The 18094-nt window shown below is 45.5% G+C and overlaps 1 protein-coding gene across 1 annotated transcript in view; it reads right to left on the bottom strand.

Moving 5' to 3' along the window:
- Positions 1-15653: 15653 nt before the first annotated feature.
- The window catches only part of LOC135189256 (damage-control phosphatase ARMT1-like), a 61976-nt gene continuing 59535 nt past the window's right edge, over positions 15654-18094 (bottom strand). Inside the window, exon 15 of the mRNA XM_064169409.1 lies at positions 15654-16748. Coding sequence (XP_064025479.1) covers positions 16548-16748 — 201 coding nt within the window. The 3' untranslated portion in view covers positions 15654-16547. The remainder of the gene's footprint in view (positions 16749-18094) is intronic.

Raw genomic sequence — 18094 nt, 5'->3', positions numbered from 1 at the left:
GCAGGAGCAGGGAGGTCATTCTGCCCCTGTACTCTGCACTGGTCAGACCACACCTCGAGTACTGTGTTCAGTTCTGGGCCCCCCAGTTTAGGAAGGACATTGAGATGCTCGAGCGTGTCCAGAGAAGGGCGACGAGGCTGGGGAGAGGCCTTGAGCACAGCCCTACGAGGAGAGGCTGAGGGAGCTGGGGTTGTTTAGCCTGGAGAAGAGGAGGCTCAGGGGTGACCTTATTGCTGTCTACAACTACCTGAAGGGTGGTTGTGGCCAGGGGGAGGTTGCTCTCTTCTCTCAGGTGGCCAGCACCAGAACAAGAGGACACAGCCTCAGGCTGTGCCAGGGGAAATTTCGGCTCGAGGTGAGGAGAAAGTTCTTCACTGAGAGAGTCATTGGACACTGGAATGGGCTGCCTGGGGAGGTGGTGGAGTCGTCGTCCCTGGGGCAGTTCAAGGCAAGGTTGGATGTGGCACTTGGTGCCATGGTCTAGCCTTGGGCACTGTGGTTAAGGGTTGGACTTGATGATCTGTGAAGTCTCTTCCAACCTTGGTGATACTGTCATACTGTGAAGTATTAGGTCCCAATGCAGCACCAACAGGCAGCTCAGCACCAGAACAGAACCAAAGGATGCAGCAATCTATGTGCATTATGCTGCAGTTTTCAGCAAGTTGCTTCAATTTGCTGTAGATTCTCTGCCCGTGAAGAGAGAAATGATGGGCTGCCAGTCCTTTGTCAACCACTTATGATCCTGCCATAGAAAGTACTATGCTAGAGCATAGACTTATTATTAATAATTCATTAATAACAAGTAATTACTAATAATTTATTTTACTGCAATTGGATTTATTACTAAGTTATTGTAAAAGCATTTGCAATTAAATGTTTTTATTAGAGGTATGTTCATTTGGGGTTTTTTTGTCACCACTGTGACTGTTACTTGGTGGGCAATACAGTGTGTGTTCTGTTCACCACATCGCAGTATTTTTGTGTTCTGACACTTCTCTTTACAATGTTAATTTAGTTTACATGTGGGCAATGGTATTAAACGGGCACTTAGTGCCAACAGGACAGTGCTGATTAAGGGAGTGCATTATCATGGTGCTCATTAGTTAAAGAGTTGCTCTCCCAGTAAATTCTCAAGAAGTAATCAAAGTGGCTGAAAGGAAAACATTGGCTAGTGTTACACTCGAGTCCTTTGTGAGCCTTTATTCCCCTCCAAGAGCGCACTTCCAGCTTCCCAAAGCACCTGAAGGAGTAGCAGAGGTTTGGGCAGCTGTCCTGCTGCCGCAGATTTTCACACACACGGTGTCATAGGAGCACACGTTGTCAGGTGTTTCACATGTTACACACAAATATGCACATGTGAATGTCTGTGCAACATAGGAACGTTATAACAAGGAAGCTTTTCCTGTTTGACCTTGTTGAATAACAAGGTCACGGACCTCTGACTAGCCGAGAGACAGCAGGGGTGCTAAAGCACAGTGTTAACTTCTGACTACAACTTCAAGACAAGCAGCTCTCCTGTAGGAAATACTTACTTGAAGTGTACTGCGTTGAGAATTTTTCCTCCGAGGTAGCTCAATTTGCCACTGAAAGTATGTGGCCATATAGATGAAGCTTTTCAGAGCAGCTTAAGCAAGGATTCTTTTAACATTAAAAGAGTGCAATTTGGGGGATGTGGAAATTACAGTCTGTCTTAGAAATAAATGTCATTACAGTTTGTTGTAAACTAAAAGCAAATAACACAGAATGATATTTCAAAGTTTTTCTAAAGAAAATCTCCAACAAATTACAGGGAGTCCATTATGTAGCCAAACACCAAATCATAACACCCCAGTGCTTCATCTGGGAACATTTGTTTCAACTTCTCGGAGTGAGTGGGCAGCTGCAGTCGCCTTCCTTTTAAACAGAGAACATCAATGCTTAACCTTTCCAAAACTGGAGCCTTGAGCCATAGAGGTGGAAGGAATGTTCTCACATCAGACAGAAAGCAGTTTTCCTGTGGGGAGAAAAAAGTAGCTTGCAAATATATTTTGGGGGTTTAAGTATGACAGAGATAAAGGCCATGGTCTGAAGTCATGCGGTGGTGTGAGCCAGGTGCCCTTAAGGAGAGCACAGGAACCCAGTCCTCCAGAAAGAGACAGAGCGTCCCGAGGGACGGACCTGGACATCGCAGGGTACTGCAGCGCTTTTGTTCCATTCCACTTCCCGGTGTCGCAGCTCGTAAGCAGTGTGATAGATGAGGCTTATTGCAATATCCAACCAGAGGCACAGGGACTCTCCTGAGAGCTCGGAACGCAGATGAATTGTGGCACTGGCTGTAAGAACAGTAACAGTGATGCGGTCTGTGCCGTTCAGCGCTTTGCTAAGACGGTGAAGCCGGCTGTGTGTACACAGCTTTGCTCTCTTGGCTCTTGGGCTCTGGCTGTGTCGCTCCTCCTGCACCTCTCTGACTCCTCCACACCGTATCCTAACCCTGACCTCATAACATCTGTGAGCCCTGCTGCTTTGCTGTCTGGGGGGAGAGGAGAAGGTGGCGGTGGCCCCTTCTGGGCTCTCTTGGCCCACCAGGAGAAGACTGGATGCCTGTGTAATTTCTGAGCTGTCTGTGGCTGTGAGTGCAGTTCGTGTTTATGCTTGTGAGTGTAGCCTTGCCATAAACACAGAGTTATCCTCCAAGCCATCTGAACTCATCTGGTGAGTTATGTGTGGGGGGAACGTCCCAGCCCCACCACGCCGTGCCTAGCCGGTAACTGTTCTCCTCCAGGCTTCTCCTCGCCTCCCTTCTCTGCCCAGGCAGAGCATCCCTGCTTATCTCCTGGCGAGCATGGGGGCAGGCAGCCTCTAGCTGGCAGGGAACTTTGAGCTGCATAGATGTGGCTACTGAGGCCTTGCAGGCCTGAGGTGGGAAGGGCAGTGCTGGCCTACGCTCAGGCCCGATGAGGTTGGATGGGGTGGAAGACTCTGGAAGGTTTTAGCCCAATCGCCTTGGCCTCGCTTGTGAATGCATTCCTTCTGCCTGAATGCCTTCTGCACACACACACCTGTAAACAGAATCTCCCTTTCAGCTTCCCATCGGTCTGCAGCACTTCCTTTCCCCAAAAGGAGTAAATATTACTTCTGTCCTCCAGCCCTGGGTAGCTCATGGCCCTGAGCTGGGACAAGTATGTGAAGTATGCAGAACCTCCACACCCTGCCACATCCTAACATGTAAAATAACTCTGATGTTCCTGGAGCTGTGCAGGTTCTGATTCACACAAGTGTTAACTCATCAAACATGTTTGCAGCTAAACAGCTCACAAACTTACTGGGCTTAGGGTGGCAAAGGGGACATGTTTAGTTACTGGCCACTGGGAGTTGTGAAATGAAACAGTAAAGCACTTGAGATTCACAGTATTTCCTTTTCAAAACTCTGCTGCAAACACTAACTGCATGCTGCGTGAACGACACCCTCCATGCTGCTGAGGACATGTGGGATCCTTTTTCCCTTTCAGAGGCATTCCTTTGTTACATGCATTCATCCATTCCGTTGAGCAGAGCTTTTGTGATGGTATAACTGCACCTTTCACTGAATATACACAGAAGAGGCTTTTAGAAACCTGTTTCATCTAGAAACCATAAACCACAGGATTCTGAGCTGCTATCCAAAGCTGCAGGCTCTCCAGCCTCCTGGGTTTATTAAAGTATTGAACAGAGTTCCACTGAAGAAGTTTTCTTCTCTGGTCCATTCAGAGTCCAAACTAGCCAAACCTACCAAGATACCAGCCATAACTCAAAAGCAATGACTCTACTCTTGTTTCTCCCCACCTTTTCCTGCCACTGCACTGGGAAAGGGTCAGGCACTCTACCTGTGAGAAATACGTCTTCTCCTCATGATCACTCTTTCTCAAGGTCCAGGCTACCTTCCAAACAGTTTGCAGATTTCAAATAGACTCACCAGTATTTTGTGTCCTTGGTTGTAGCTGTTTTCCAAACTTGTGCCCCTGAGTTTTGAAGAATATTCACCTTCATCACTCAAACTGATCTTTGACAGCCATTCTGAGTTCTCTGCACCTCCAGCAAAAAGCAGATGTTGAAGCCCCTTCATGTGCAGAACACACATAGGTGAATACCGCGGAAGAACTTCACCTCCTGCTGGCATGGAATGCCAGGAGCAGTACTGCTCATGGAGACAGGTTTAAGTCGAGGTAGTTCCTGCAAACAGCAGTCGCCAAACAGTAACCTGGTGGCTTGCATCACTGCTGGAAGGCACTTGTAGTCACCACAGTGATGCACACCAAAAGAGACAGTCCCTGCACAACAAAACAGGTCTGTATAGTTTTTCCTTCCTCCGTTGCCTCATTTCCTCCCATTTGGACATGTGAGTGCTGATTTTCTCCTACTGTTCCTCTCATTTTGCTCTTACTGTACTTCAGAGTCTCCACCTGTGTCCCTTCTTCGGCTTCCCTCCTGTCCTTCGTTGCTGTCTGTGTTTAGGAAGCTCCAGACTGCTTGCATTCACCTTGCTACCTGATCCTCACTTTCCAGCCTTCAGCTCTCCTGAATGCTTATTCCCATATACCTACCCAACTACTCCCACCTTTACCTTTTTTTTTGACTCATAGTGTGCTTTTCCTGTATCTTTTCCTTTTTCTTCCATTCCCTATGAAAACTTTCCTAACTACCTACTTCTCAAGTCTGCCTCTTTTATCTTCTGGCTTTGAGCCAGACCACTTGTTCCACTCCCACCTGTTTCTAGCAAAAAGAGTACTGGAAGCAGAGATATGTCACCATTTGTTCCAGCCCAGAGCAGCCAGGAATACTCACTATAAAGAAGATCATTCTTTTGCTCTGGCCTGAATTGCTCCGAATTGCCAGGTTTTTATTCACAGATATAGGCAAAGTGTGGGTTTTCCATTAGTCTTGTTCTTAGGCAGGGCTGAAGCACATTGGCCTGGATGCTCAAATTAATAAAGTCTGCAGCTGGCATGAGAGACTTTGCTTCTGCTGTAAATAAAAGCAAAGCTTCACATTGCATTGCAGGCAATGATAGCAGTGAACAGATGCTGGCCTCCCAAACCAGTCAAGCATTTCTCAGTGAAACCACAGAGGGAACATTTTTGGAGAATTACAGTTTCATTTTTGACTTTCAGGCCAAGAAGCCACTCTAAAGAGGCTTATTAGAAGTATTTGCAAGCACACTGTGTAAGAACAAACCAGCTGTTGTAAAAAATTGTTATCCCAGCTGAGGAGATATGGGTGTCTGCCACTTGCTGGCAGAGGCATTGCCATCAATAGAGCTCCATGAGAATGAAAAGAAGCTTACCTACCTTGATTTGAAAACCAGGTGGGTAGCAGTCCTCAGGCCCTTTGTCAGCCCTTTCTCCTGCTCCAGCTTCCCTTTCCCCCTCGGTAGCACAGGCTGAATTCCAAGGGCAACTAGCTTCTCTCCTTTCTATCCTGAAGCTCATCCTTAAGTTAAGCAGAAGTTTCTAAAGCCGTGCAGTTAAGATTTATCTACTCTCTGCAGCTCTGACCCCATTACATTATTTTCTGGTTAGGTCATTACTCTAAGCCCATCTCTGTTTACTGGTTGCTCTTTCAAATATTTATTCTCTTTTTATTCCTGTGCTCTCCTAGGCCTGCCAGCTCCAACTGTTGAAATAATAGTTGCTAACAGTAAAAAAATGGACCTCATCTTTAAGCTTATTTTTAGCCACTTGAATCAACCCATTCTAGCTCTGTGACTTCGCAAGAGGCACCTCGAGTACTCTCTGTCCCCACCTTCTTCCACAAAGGCACCGGCAGCCACATGTCCTGGGCACTTGCTAATGTGTCCATTCCTGCTGGACAAACTACTGCCTATTTTCTGTCCAAGTGTTTCAATCTGTATTCTCAAAGGCAGCCAGACCTGGCTAGTGTTGAAGTGACATGCTGAAGTGACACCATAGGAAGTATTATTCTGAACTTCTTTAATACCAAAGAACATCAAAATATGTAGACATTGATATTATTGTGATAATGTCAGCACTAGAGAGCCCTTTTCTGTGCAGCCTGGCTTAGACTGATCTTCAAGGAGAGCTCTGAACTACTAATCCATAATTTGCAGGATTCCTTCACCTATGCTGATGGTTATAACACTTCTGCTACAAAAATGAATGCAGTCTGCTTCACAGATGTCTGCACCTGTGCCTGACTGGTTTGTCCGCTGTCATCGTTTTGCCCTTGTACTATTTCTCTTACAGCTCCACCTCCCCCACTACGAACTGGCAGTACAGATCTGTCCCCTTGTGGTCATACGCCTGCCAAAGGCTTGCTATTTCACAGGATCTCCTCAGGCTGACCAAAACCTTTCCACTCTTTCTCCTCCCTACAGAAGAGCATACTTACTTCCCCCACCCCAACAGCTCCAGAAAAATCACCTAAAAGGAATATGAAACATCTTCAGCTGCCTGTGGCAGTCTAAAGACTCTGCAGTCTTTTACAAGGAAGTGAGCTGTATCTGCTGAACTCCATGCAGTGCTGAAAAGGTCCAGTATCCCCGACTGGAGGTGAGGTACATAGAGCAGGAGGAGTCTGTCAGGGCTGCGGGGCAAGAAAGTGGCAGCAGCACAAAAACCATGGACAGGTTTCTCTACACAAACTGGCTCAAACCAGGGGTCTTTTCTAAGGATGGACTTGAAACCTCACTCAGTGAAGAACAGGGATGATCAAAATTACACTGGATAAGTGATCTGTGAAATATCAATATAAGATACTGTTAATAACATCAAATTTAACAGACCATGTGGAAGTTATGGAAAAAAGTCCAAGGAATTCCTCCAAGGAAAGGTTTGAGAATTGTTTGCTAGCACTGTGTTTCTGCTCGTCCCTTGAGAAGCCTCTTGGGTTCATTTTGAGTCTCTGACGTGAGGGCAAGAAGTCAGCCAGAGCTGCTGCCTGTATCACTTTATACTGCAACTTCATAATTTGTGCTACGTATTTTCACTCTGTTCCTGCAGTTTGAAGGCTACATAGAAGAAATGCTTTGAAATTCTTGTCTTGTGCTTTTCCTGTATTCACTGTGCCACCCTGAGCCCACATTGCACCTGGCCATCAATCAAATGGGTGTGATTACAGACTGCAGCCTCTCTCTGCTAGAACCTGAGGTGGCTCTTCGATCTGTTCAGATTTACAGCCTCATGAGCAAGGCTTTCCTTGACACCCTGCAGCTGTCTCTGTGCTCATACTCTTCACAATACGAAAACATGACCAGAAAGGGAAAGGGCTGAGTCAGCTCTGCTGGCATGTTGCTTCATAACAACACTAGAGAAGGTCTTTCAGCATCCCACAGCTGCCACAGCATATTTGTTCTATAATCGGAGCTCCCAGTGCATGACCCGATGAGCACTAGCCAGGGTTATGGCTGAGGAGGGGAGACAAATGGCATGCACTAGCATGAGCACACGCAGACAGGCTGCCCAGACCCAGGAAGCCCTCGGTGGAGAGTCTGCTGCCCACAGGACTGTCTGCACAGCACTGTAAGAGGTTGGCATCATCACTTGGCAGGAAAAATTGCCCCCCAGCAGATTGCACCCTGATTTTGGAAAGGGAAATGAAACTTACTTTTCAGGAATTACTCAGACCTTTAACCAGAGAACCTTGTAGATCAAAGCTCCTTGACAGCTTAAAATGCATTCAGTGGCCTATTAAAAAATGATATTAGTAATGATTTGAATGCTTGATTTGTAAGCAAGCAAACATCTTTCCCAGCCAACACAATAACATTGCATTTGCAAAATAAAACCACAACAAAAAAAAAAGCCAAATCATATGGATTAGAAAGGACTTGTGCAAGCAGCCAGGGATCAGGTTAGGAAAGCACAAGTGCCAACAGAATTAAACTTGGCTTGGGAGATAAAGGGGAATAAGAATTTCTTCAGGTACATCAGGGACAAAAAGGGAGCTGGGGAAGATGTGAGGCCTCTCCAAAAGGAGAATGGAGACTTGGTCATGACAAATGCTGCGAAGGCTGAGGTGCTCAACGATTACTTTGTCTCAGTGTTCACTGGCAAGGGGTCTAGCGGCACCACCCAAGCTGCAGAAAACACAGGTGGGGAATGGGAAAAGGAAGATCTGTCCACTGTAAGCAAAGAGTGGGTTTGAGACCATCTGAAGAGGCTGAAGTTTCACTAGTCCATAGGGGCCAAGTGAGGTCCACACACTGGTCCTAAGGGAACTGGCATGTGAAGCTGCCAAACCACTGTCCATCGTCTTTGAAAAGTCCTGGCAGTCAGATGTGGACTTGAGAGGAGGACCACTTGCTGGATAAGCAATTGGCTGGATGGCAGCACTCAGAGAGCTGCAGTCAACGGCTCAAGGTCCAAATGGAGACAAGTGACAAGTGGCATCCCACAAGGGTCAGTACTGGGACCGGTGCTGTTCAACATCTCTGTCAGTGATATGGACAGTGGGATTGAGTGCACCCTCAGCAAGCCTGCCAATGACACCAAGCTGTGTGGCCTGGTTGACACACTGGAGTGAAAGGGATGCCCTCCAGAGGGACTTGGACAGGCTGAAGAAGCCAATCTCATTAAGTTCAACAAGGCCAAGTGCAAGTCCCTATACCTGGGTCAGGGCAATCCCAAGCACAAACACAGGCTGAGTGGGGAGCAGCTCAGGAACAGTCTCAAGGAGAAGGACTTGGGGGTGTCAGCTGATGAAAAGTTCAGCAAGTCAGCGATGGGCACTTGCAGCCCAGGCAGCTAACCATGTCCTGAGCTGGATCACAAGATGCTGACTGGCAGGTTGAGGGATGCAACTGTGTTCCTCTACCCTGCTCTCATGAGACCTCACCTGGAGTACTGCATCCAATTCTGGTGCCCGCAGCGTAATACAGACATTGAACTGCTGGAGTGGTCCATAGCAGGGCCATGAAAGTGATCAGAGGGCTGCAGCACCTCCCCTGTGGAAACAGCCTGACAGAGTTTGGGCTGTTGAGCCTGGAGAAAAGAAGACTTTGGGGAATCCTTATAGCAGCCTTCCAGTACCTGAAGCAGGCCTACAAGAAAGCTGGGAAGGGACTTTTCACAACAGCTGGTAATGGTAGGATGAGAGGGAATGGCTTTAACCTAAGGAGTGTAGATTTTTAGACAGGACATTAAGAACAAATTGTTTATAATGAGGGTGGTGAGACACTGGAACAGGTTGCCCAGGGAGGTGATGAATGCCCCCTTCCTGGAGGTATTCAAAGCCAGACTGGATTTGGCCTGAGCAGCCTGGTCTAGTGGAAGGTGTCCCTGTCCATGCAAGGGAGGGCTGGAACTAGATGATCTTTAAAGGTCTCTTCCAGCCTAAACCATTCTATAAATCTATGAATATCCCTGGGCCTAATTCTAGTCAGCTTCCGGCATGGTTAGACTCACTGCTCTCCAGTCTCACCACCAGCATTACCAGAACTGGTTTCTCTAGATGCAACCTCTTGGAACCCAACAGTTTGAATGTATTTGCACCACAATCTTCTTTCACTTGTTTCTCCTACTTACCAAAAGTGTAAGCAATTACAGGGAAAAAAAAAAAACCAAGGGAACACATCACAACTGTTTTTGTTCTGAAGTAAATACTCTTCTTTGTCTCACAGACCATTAGCTGACTTCAAAACTATCAGAAAAATAATCTTATTCAAGTAAATTGTCTTGTTTTGTAAACCTTTCATTTATGATTCAGCTACTCCAAATTATTAGTACAGTCTAATAAACTCATCCTCCTTTTCTTTCAGACCAAATAGCATTGCCTCATTTCGACAGAAGAACACAGCAATACAAAATCTTCCATTTGAAAAGGATTAAGTCTGAACATTCTTTCCAATTTCTATTCTGGCAAACTGACATTTTATTTTCCACATAGCTTTGTTTTTGTCACAGAGGCAGGGAACTAATGTGGCCGAGTCAGGAATTGTAAAAATAGAATTATGTTTACTTTCTTGAAACCCCCAGGCCCAAACTATATACAGAACCAGTGTGGGTTTATTTACAGATGCTAATTCGATTGGGAATTCTTCAGAAGGATATTAGGGACAAATTTAGAGATTTAGGAAGTCAGGAAATGGAAAAGGCTAAGCTATGACACAGCTTTACCCCACGTGAGAGGGGTATTCGATGGTGATCCCTTGCTGGATTTCTCTGCGGCTCAGCTACTTCTGATGCTGCAAGCAGCAGCCAATAGTCTGGATCCATGTGGCAGGAGCCCAAAGCAAGTGGCAAAGCTGCCAAACTCAGAAATGTCTCAAGACATGGCTGCCACAAGACAGGGATTCATGGAGGTGACGCTGCCTCAGCAGTGGCAGGGAAGAGCCAAACTTCTAGGGTCCTCCAGCCTGGAAGGCAGCCAGGAAGCTGGTTGCTGATATGGTCTGAGAGCAGCCAGGTCCAGGTGCTGCCAGCAGTGCTCTCAAAAGAACCCCAGGACTTGGCAGGCTTGCAAGTTTGCACAGAATGGTGCAAAAGTGGAGAGAACTGTCCAAAGGCAGGGACGGTGTAAAACTGAGAGCTGTGTAAAAAGGTAGGAGCTGTCCAAAAGTGGGGGCAGCCCAAAATGGGGATTCTGCCACAGCAGGAACCTGTCCTGTTGGGAACTCTGTCAGGGCAGGACTCCCTTGCCTTCTCCCTTGCTCTATTTATCCTTTTCTGGACAAAGTGTCCATTTGCCATTTTATACTGGGCACAAACCCATTCAACCACCAGCCTGGCTCCACCATGGGCCCACATGGGTCAGCAAACACACAGCAAGGCGCCCCCTGCTGTTCCCCCTCCAAGCCTGCAGGGCAGGGCGAGGAAAGCAGCTTTCGTTCCTTCCTCTCCCCATTCAAACCTGGAACAGTTTTTAATTTTAACATCTCTTAGGACTTGAGTCATCTGTATTTCACTTCACTTGTACCATCATAACGTGCAAAACAATCCTCTAATTTAACACCCCTGGAAAGAAACTGGGGGGAAAGCAAGCACACTGCTTTCAACAGCAACAATAGACTCAGTGCTTTGTGGAACCCTGGTTCTAGTACATTAATACTCCAACGCATGTTTCTGCTGTGTTTTGAAGAGTAATAGTTTCATACACTCATAATGCTATTTTTTTCCATTTGCATTGTGATTTTATTATTATAGAGTTTATGGCATGCACATTGTGGCAGGGCACTCCAAAATCCCTTCTTTCCCCCACTCTGCAGAGGTTTGAATGGGGGAAGAAGAAGGCACACAACTCTTTCCCTGCCCCTGCAGGCTTGAAGGGGGACCAGCAAAAGGCAGCCTTTTCCACACATGCACTGACTCATGGGAAAGCCCGTGCTGGATTTGGCTGGTGATTGGCTGGATTCTGTGCCCTCAGTATTCGACATCAGACACCTTGCCTAGGAAGACCAGAAGTAGAATGAGGGGAAAAGCACAGACAGTTCCCACTTCTGCAACGTTCTGTGCAGTTCTGCAGTAGTCCTGCTCTTGCACAGTTCATTCTGCTCCCCAACAAGTCCACAAGTCCGCAAAGTCCTTAGATCCATTTGAGAGAGAGCTGCCAGCAGCACCCAGACCCAGATTCTCTCAGACCACCACATCCTGGCTCACTGCAGGAAGGACCAGGGGCAGCAGTTTGGCTTTCTTCCCTGCACTGCTGAGACAGCACCTCTCCTCGTGGAAGCTGTGTCTGCAGACACTTCGGTGGCTTTTGTTCATATTGAACTTAATGCTGCATGGATCCATGACTGGATTAGAGCTTGCAGTTTCAGAGGCTGCCACAGAGATTCAGCAGGGACCCTCTCTAAATTCCTACTTCACCTCCATGCATAAAATCTACTGTTCCCTAGGCTCTCTGCTCAGCCTGATTTAAAGGTGGGGTAAAGCTGTCTTGTAGCTTTGCCTTTTCCATTTTCTGACTTCCCTAAATTACTAAAATTGCCCATAAGCATCCTTGTGAAGATTTCCAACCAAACTGGAACCTGTAAAGAAAATTTGACTAGTTTTGTATATAGTTTGGGGATAGGCTTTTGGGAAGATAAAAATAACTATCTTCTTATAATGCCTGCCTTGGCCAATTAATTCCCAGCCAAATCACACATTATTTCATTTCAATATCTGTGATTATAGAATCACAGAAGATACCTGGTTGGAAGAGACCTCAAAGGTCATCCAGTCCAACTCTCAAGCCAGCAGTGAAAGGCTGATACTAAACCACACACCTAAGTGCCAGGTCCACATACCACATACCTCTTGAACAACCCCAGGGATGGTGACTCCACCACTGCTGTGATCAGTCCATTCTGATGTTTCATAACTCTTTCAGTGAAGAAGTATTTCTTAATACCCAGCCCGGACCTCCACTAGTGCAGCTTGAAACCATTTACTCTAGTTCTGTCCCTTGGCACCAAGGAGAAGAGGCTGTCCCACTCCTTGCTCCCACCTCCCTTCAGGTAGTTATAGAGAGCCATAAGGTCTCCCCTCAGCCTGCTCCTCTCTAGATTGAAGAGCCCCAGCTCCATCAGACACTGCCTGCAGGTGACGTGTGCCGGACCCTTCACAAGCCTTGTCACCCTTCTCTGGACACGCCCCAGCTCCTCACTATCCTTCCTATAGCGAGGGGCCAAGAACTGGATGCAGCACTCAAGGTGTGGTCTCACCAGTGCTGACTACTGGACTGCAGCTTCTTCATTTGTTTTGTCTTTTTTTTAGACACTGAAACAATCTGAAATGATGAAGTTGTTCTCACTGGAGTTGGGTCAGCTATTACTTGGAGAGAAAAAAGTCTACTCCTGTAACTATGGCAACTCTGTGATGTCACACATATTACTTTTATTTTTAAACAGATGTTGTGTTGATAAATCAAGAACCCTTTACTACAACAAAAGAGTCATTATAAACACAAGAAATTCTGGTGTAAGAGAAAGGTACCTGGGGGTCTTGGTGGGCAGAAGGGTGGCCACGAGCCAACAATGTGCCCTTGTGGCCGAGAAGGCCAATGGCATCCTGGGGCATATTGGAAGGGTTGTGGTTAGTAGGCCAAGAGAGGTTCTCCTCCCCTTCTACTCTGCCCTGGTGAGGCTGCATGTGGAATATTGTGTCCAGTTCTGGGGCCCACCAGTTCAAGGACAAGAAACTGCTTGAAAAAGCCAAGCACAGAGGCACAAAGATGATTAAGGGAGTGGAACAGCTCCCGTATGAGGAAAGGCTGAGGGAGACAGGCCTCTTTAGGCTGGAGAGCAGCAGACTGAGTTCAGTGCTGCATGAAATGAAACTTAAAAAACAATATTGACAGTGAGTTTAAACTTTGTTCAGGGCTTGATTAAATTACATAGGTCAAAAATCTCCTGAACTTTGTTCATGTCAAATTACTACTTACTTTCTTTTGCTTATTTGCTTTGGCTACACAACAAAGGTGTCGGCACCACTTCCAAAAGCAAAGCTGGCATGTGTACAGATAGCAGGCAGCTAAGATAGTTCCTGAGGAATATCAGCATTAATATTTAAAAAAAAAAAATAGATCTACACAGTAAAAATAAATTTTAAAACCAGTGAAAAGGCTTTAGGAAACCCTTATTCTACTTTCTGTTGGCTTAACACACAGGACAATAATGAAGCTTTGCTACTGAAGTCATGTGAAAACCTGCATCCTCTGAAGTAAACTGGAGAGCTTTGCTGGTGGCTTCTGTGGGGCTGAAATGTCACTGCTGGTGCCATGGCTGGATAGAATGATACATAGCACAAGTTTTCAAGTCTCCTGACAGGCATTAGGAAACCACTGCACAACCATCAGTGTGATGGTTTGGGTGTTCCCCACCCCTGTACACTTTAGAAATCACCCAGACTAGACTTAGCCAGCTCTGGAAATTGAATGAAGCTTATATTTACAGCTGGCACAATATACAAGCAGATAGTTACAGTATATACAGTTATAGACAGAAATATACAAGGGAAAAGGTAATGCAGAAACACAACTCCCCTCCCAGAAACCTGAGTCCTCAGGAAGGGCTCCCAACCACCCCTTTGCCTTCCCCCTGCCCCTCTCAACCTTACCCTAGTCCCAAGGAACAGTGGAGGTCAGCCATGGGGGTTAGGAAGCTAAGTGGATTAGAAAAGAAACAGAGGGTGAGGCTAGAGGTGCAGCTTAGCCAGTTCCACAGCAGAAGTGAGAGACTGTCTTACCTATGTTTTGATTCTTGTTCTTACACATCTCAGCAAGCCTATGAGTGAAGTAGACATCACCATTGTTTTCCTTTCACAGCCTATATTCTAGTTCTTCTCACCAAAACATTCTAGCCTGCTTCAAACTAGCACAATAAGATACGGCTAAATATGCATACTTACTTTATGACTGGCACTTTCAGAGACTATATCTTGCAGTATTATCTGGACTGAGCAGATCTGATTTTGTAATGCAGTTTATTTCACTTGCAAAATATGGTAAAATATGGTTTATATCATATTCATTAATGTAGATGAAGGAAACAGGTTGAGAGAAGGTCTCTGTGCCCTCTACTCTGGCCACATCTGGCATTACATCCTGTTCTGAGTCAACCACTTCAAGGACAGGGAAGTCCAGCACAGAGCCGCAAAAATGATTAAGGGAGAGGGACATCTCCCCTAGGAGGAGAGGCTGAGGGAGCTGGGGCTCTTCAGCTTGGAGAGGATGAGATTGAGGGGTGGTTTCATTAATGTTTATAAACACGTAAAGGGTGAGTGCCAAGAGGAGGGAGCCAGGCTCTTCTCAGGGATGCCCAATGACAGCACTAGGGCCAGTGGGTGGAAGTTGAGGCATAGGAAGTTCCATGGAAACGTGAGGAAATACATTTTCACTGTGAGGGTGACAGAACACTGAAACAGGCTGCCCAGGTTCTGGAGTCTCTTTCTCCAGTGATATTCAAGACCCTCCTGGATGCCTTCCTATGTGACCTGGTGTAGATCTCTGTCAGGGAGGCTGGACTAGATGATCTTTCGAGGTCCCTTCCACCCCCTGACATTCTGTGATTCTGTGAAGCAGGCGATGGCATTTAGTAATAACTGAAGCAGAAGAGAGCACTGATAGAACCAGCAAAAGAAGCTGAAACTACTTGTACTCTCTTATAAAGAACTAGATAATTATTACACTCTTTTCCACCCTTTAAACCTCCAAACACACATAATTACACCTAAAAATACTTACCTTTCAGTTATTTACTTTACTCTGACATTGCAGTGCTTTCTTAAGTTCACCTCTACATAAATCAATATTAGCTTTTTCCGTTATTCCATTTGCAAGGCCTTACTGAAAAAACAATGTTACATTATAACAGAAGGGACATTGATTTTAAGCCTTCTAGCCATAGGAGCATAAGGATGTCTGATTTACCATATCACCTCGAATAACTGACTTGGGGTAGTTTGGGAGTTTTCACTATCAAGTCACTGAGAAATGGTTCTTCAGAAGCAAGTGAAGTACCAGCAGTCTATAATGCTTTGCCTACCTAGTCAGATACCAAAATCACCACACTTACTTGAACAAGGACAATTTTTCTTAAAACAGCATGCTCAGCTTTAGTGAGTAGCTTATCAGTTGCTGAGCTATGGTAGAGAGTCCACGAGTACTTAGGCATAAACAGTTAAGTAGTCATTACTGCTCTACACATCCCTATGAACCATGTAAGGGAAAGAAGCAAATGAAAACACAGGATCCTGTTTAAGTGCACTATTAAAGCATTTATTGTTCAGATTTGTTTTTAAAAGGCCACGAAGTTTCACAACACTCAAAGAGGGTGGTAGACAAGTAGCTTTTATGATTAAGAAGCAATTAAGGACACCTCATCGTTGGTGTTATGAAAAGAAAGACCAGTAATTCAATATAATCACTTTAAAATAAGGTTTTATCACCTCAGAAGAAATGCCACTTATTTGCCCTACGGATTAATTTCTGCAGGAATACAGCAGCTAGGAGAAAAATTTTGCAGGCATCATGGATCACAGGAAAGGGGCAACATTACCAAGTGTATCATGATCAGGCACATGACTGGACCCTGTGAAAAGCCTTTGCTGAAAAAATATAACTTTTGTTTTGGCACAACAGCACACTAAGGGAAAAGCAGAAGGAAAGAAAAAAATCTCTTCTTCCAAAATTGTGGTAGTCCCCCAGCTTACAGCTAATTTTCCTGAAGCTACAGGAACAGCAGCAGCACAACCACCACTTTATTGCACCTCTCACCCAGAGGTAAAGCAGAAGGAATGCAAGTGAAGCAGAGTCATTAGGAAGTTCTTCCTAAAACTCTGCCCTCATCTCTGTTGGTCCACGCCTCCAATGCTTCTGCAGTGAAACTGAAGGGCTGCACACGTTCACATCTTGCCTGTCACTTTCAACTTCCACAACTGCATTAGCATGCTGCCCAGGGATTTTCTGTTTGCAATCATTAGCCTGCTGACTTCACTCTACTCATGTGGATCAGTTTCCCTACTGAAAAAGTAGAAGTCAGCCTAAGTATCTATAAGAGCAGGGCACTAAATAAGTATCTGTTTTCTGTGCATGTCTAGCAGGTAGGGAAGCATAAGAGGAAATTTTACTTAGTCTATCTCTGTACAAGACACGTTTCAGTGAAGAAGCTCTATCTTTCTTTGTGAGTGTTCCTCTGATGCCCCTGCCACATCTCTCAGGCAGATACAGGGGAAGTGGTGGTGCTGATGACAGTGAATCAACCCTTCAAGACATGTAATGATTTCATAGTCAGGAAGAGCGAGGCTGGCAATGTCAAGGCCCAGCATCCGCGAGACCACCTCTCGGAAATCTGCCAGCTGCAAGAGCAAAGAGAAGGTAATTACTAATTAAACACCAAGCAAAAGAGATACCTAGAAGGCTGAATACATATATGCATACATACAGACCTGAGCATGTGTATTCACAGTGCAAAATACAGGAATTTCTCCTGTTGCTCAGTACAGATCTGAAGAATATAGAAACAACCTTCTGGGGCACACCTCAAATGGAAAAAAACCCTACAAACAGTTGAGGTGTTAAGGACCTTGATTATTAATAACAGTTACAGGTGATCTTTACACAGGCATATCTTGACCTAGATGACTGCAAACTGCAGACATCTGGAAATTCTGGTGGGCACATGCTACCACAGATTAAGGTGCTGGTCCTGACTTCAAGTTCCTAACACTGCCTGATACCACTTCTCTCTACCCTGCTCTTGCAGAAACCACAGCAGAAAAGAGGAACTTAGATGAAAGCTTGAGATTTGGCATATTCTTCAGTCTTACTTTGACTTGAAATAAGGATACAGCCAAATTCAAGATGCAACCTGGGAAACACTCACTTTTCTTCTGTGCATAGCTGCTGAAAAGAGTAGCTGACTAACTAACTAAAGATAGCGGCTTCCTCTGCAGTTCTGAATGGATTGACATGCACAGGCAACTGCAATCACTAGTGACACCATCAGCAACTAAAGTAAAAAACTTACTATCATATGAACATGAATGCTGATTTACTCTTCTCAACTCACCATATGTCAAATTTCAATTCGTGGTGCAGCCCAAATGACCAATGTCGCGATACCTCTTACTATCAGCACACAAGAGAGGAAAATACACTTGTCTTGCTATCTATATGAACACCAAGACTCCCATTCCCAAGCATGGCAGAGACTCAAAAAGCCACAGAAAACTATTGAGAAGCTGGATCCATCCTCTGGTATTCCATCACACTCACTCCACCAATCATGCTGATAGCTAATGGTGAGGAGATAAAAGCACTCCCAAAATGTGTCCAATCCCCAAAATACCGTGCAAAACTCTGAGGCAGTTGTAACATCTGTGAAGCAAGCTGCAAAACTCCTGAAAACAAAGTCTTCCAAAATTTTGCCAGTCCAGTTTGTTTCATCCCACTGCAAATTCTAACAGGCTGCCAATGGTTCAGAAAAACAAACATGAGAACCAAGACAGGATAGGGCAGAGAAATTTGAGACTTCAGTCCTAGCTATCTGTCCTACCAAGGCAGTGCAATGTCTTGGATGAAAAGTTGGAACAATGTACCACCCAAAACCCTCAAGTTCCCATTTACTCTCTTCACTGTCAAGTCAGGAGGTCACTGATGAGGGGCTCTGGCAGTGTGCTAGGCAAGTACAATTTAGCAGAAG

The sequence above is a fragment of the Pogoniulus pusillus genome, chromosome 31 (assembly GCF_015220805.1).
Source record: "Pogoniulus pusillus isolate bPogPus1 chromosome 31, bPogPus1.pri, whole genome shotgun sequence".
NCBI lineage: Eukaryota > Metazoa > Chordata > Aves > Piciformes > Lybiidae > Pogoniulus > Pogoniulus pusillus.
The sequence above is the reverse complement of the archived record's forward strand: the minus strand, read 5'-3'. Positions and strand labels throughout refer to the sequence as shown.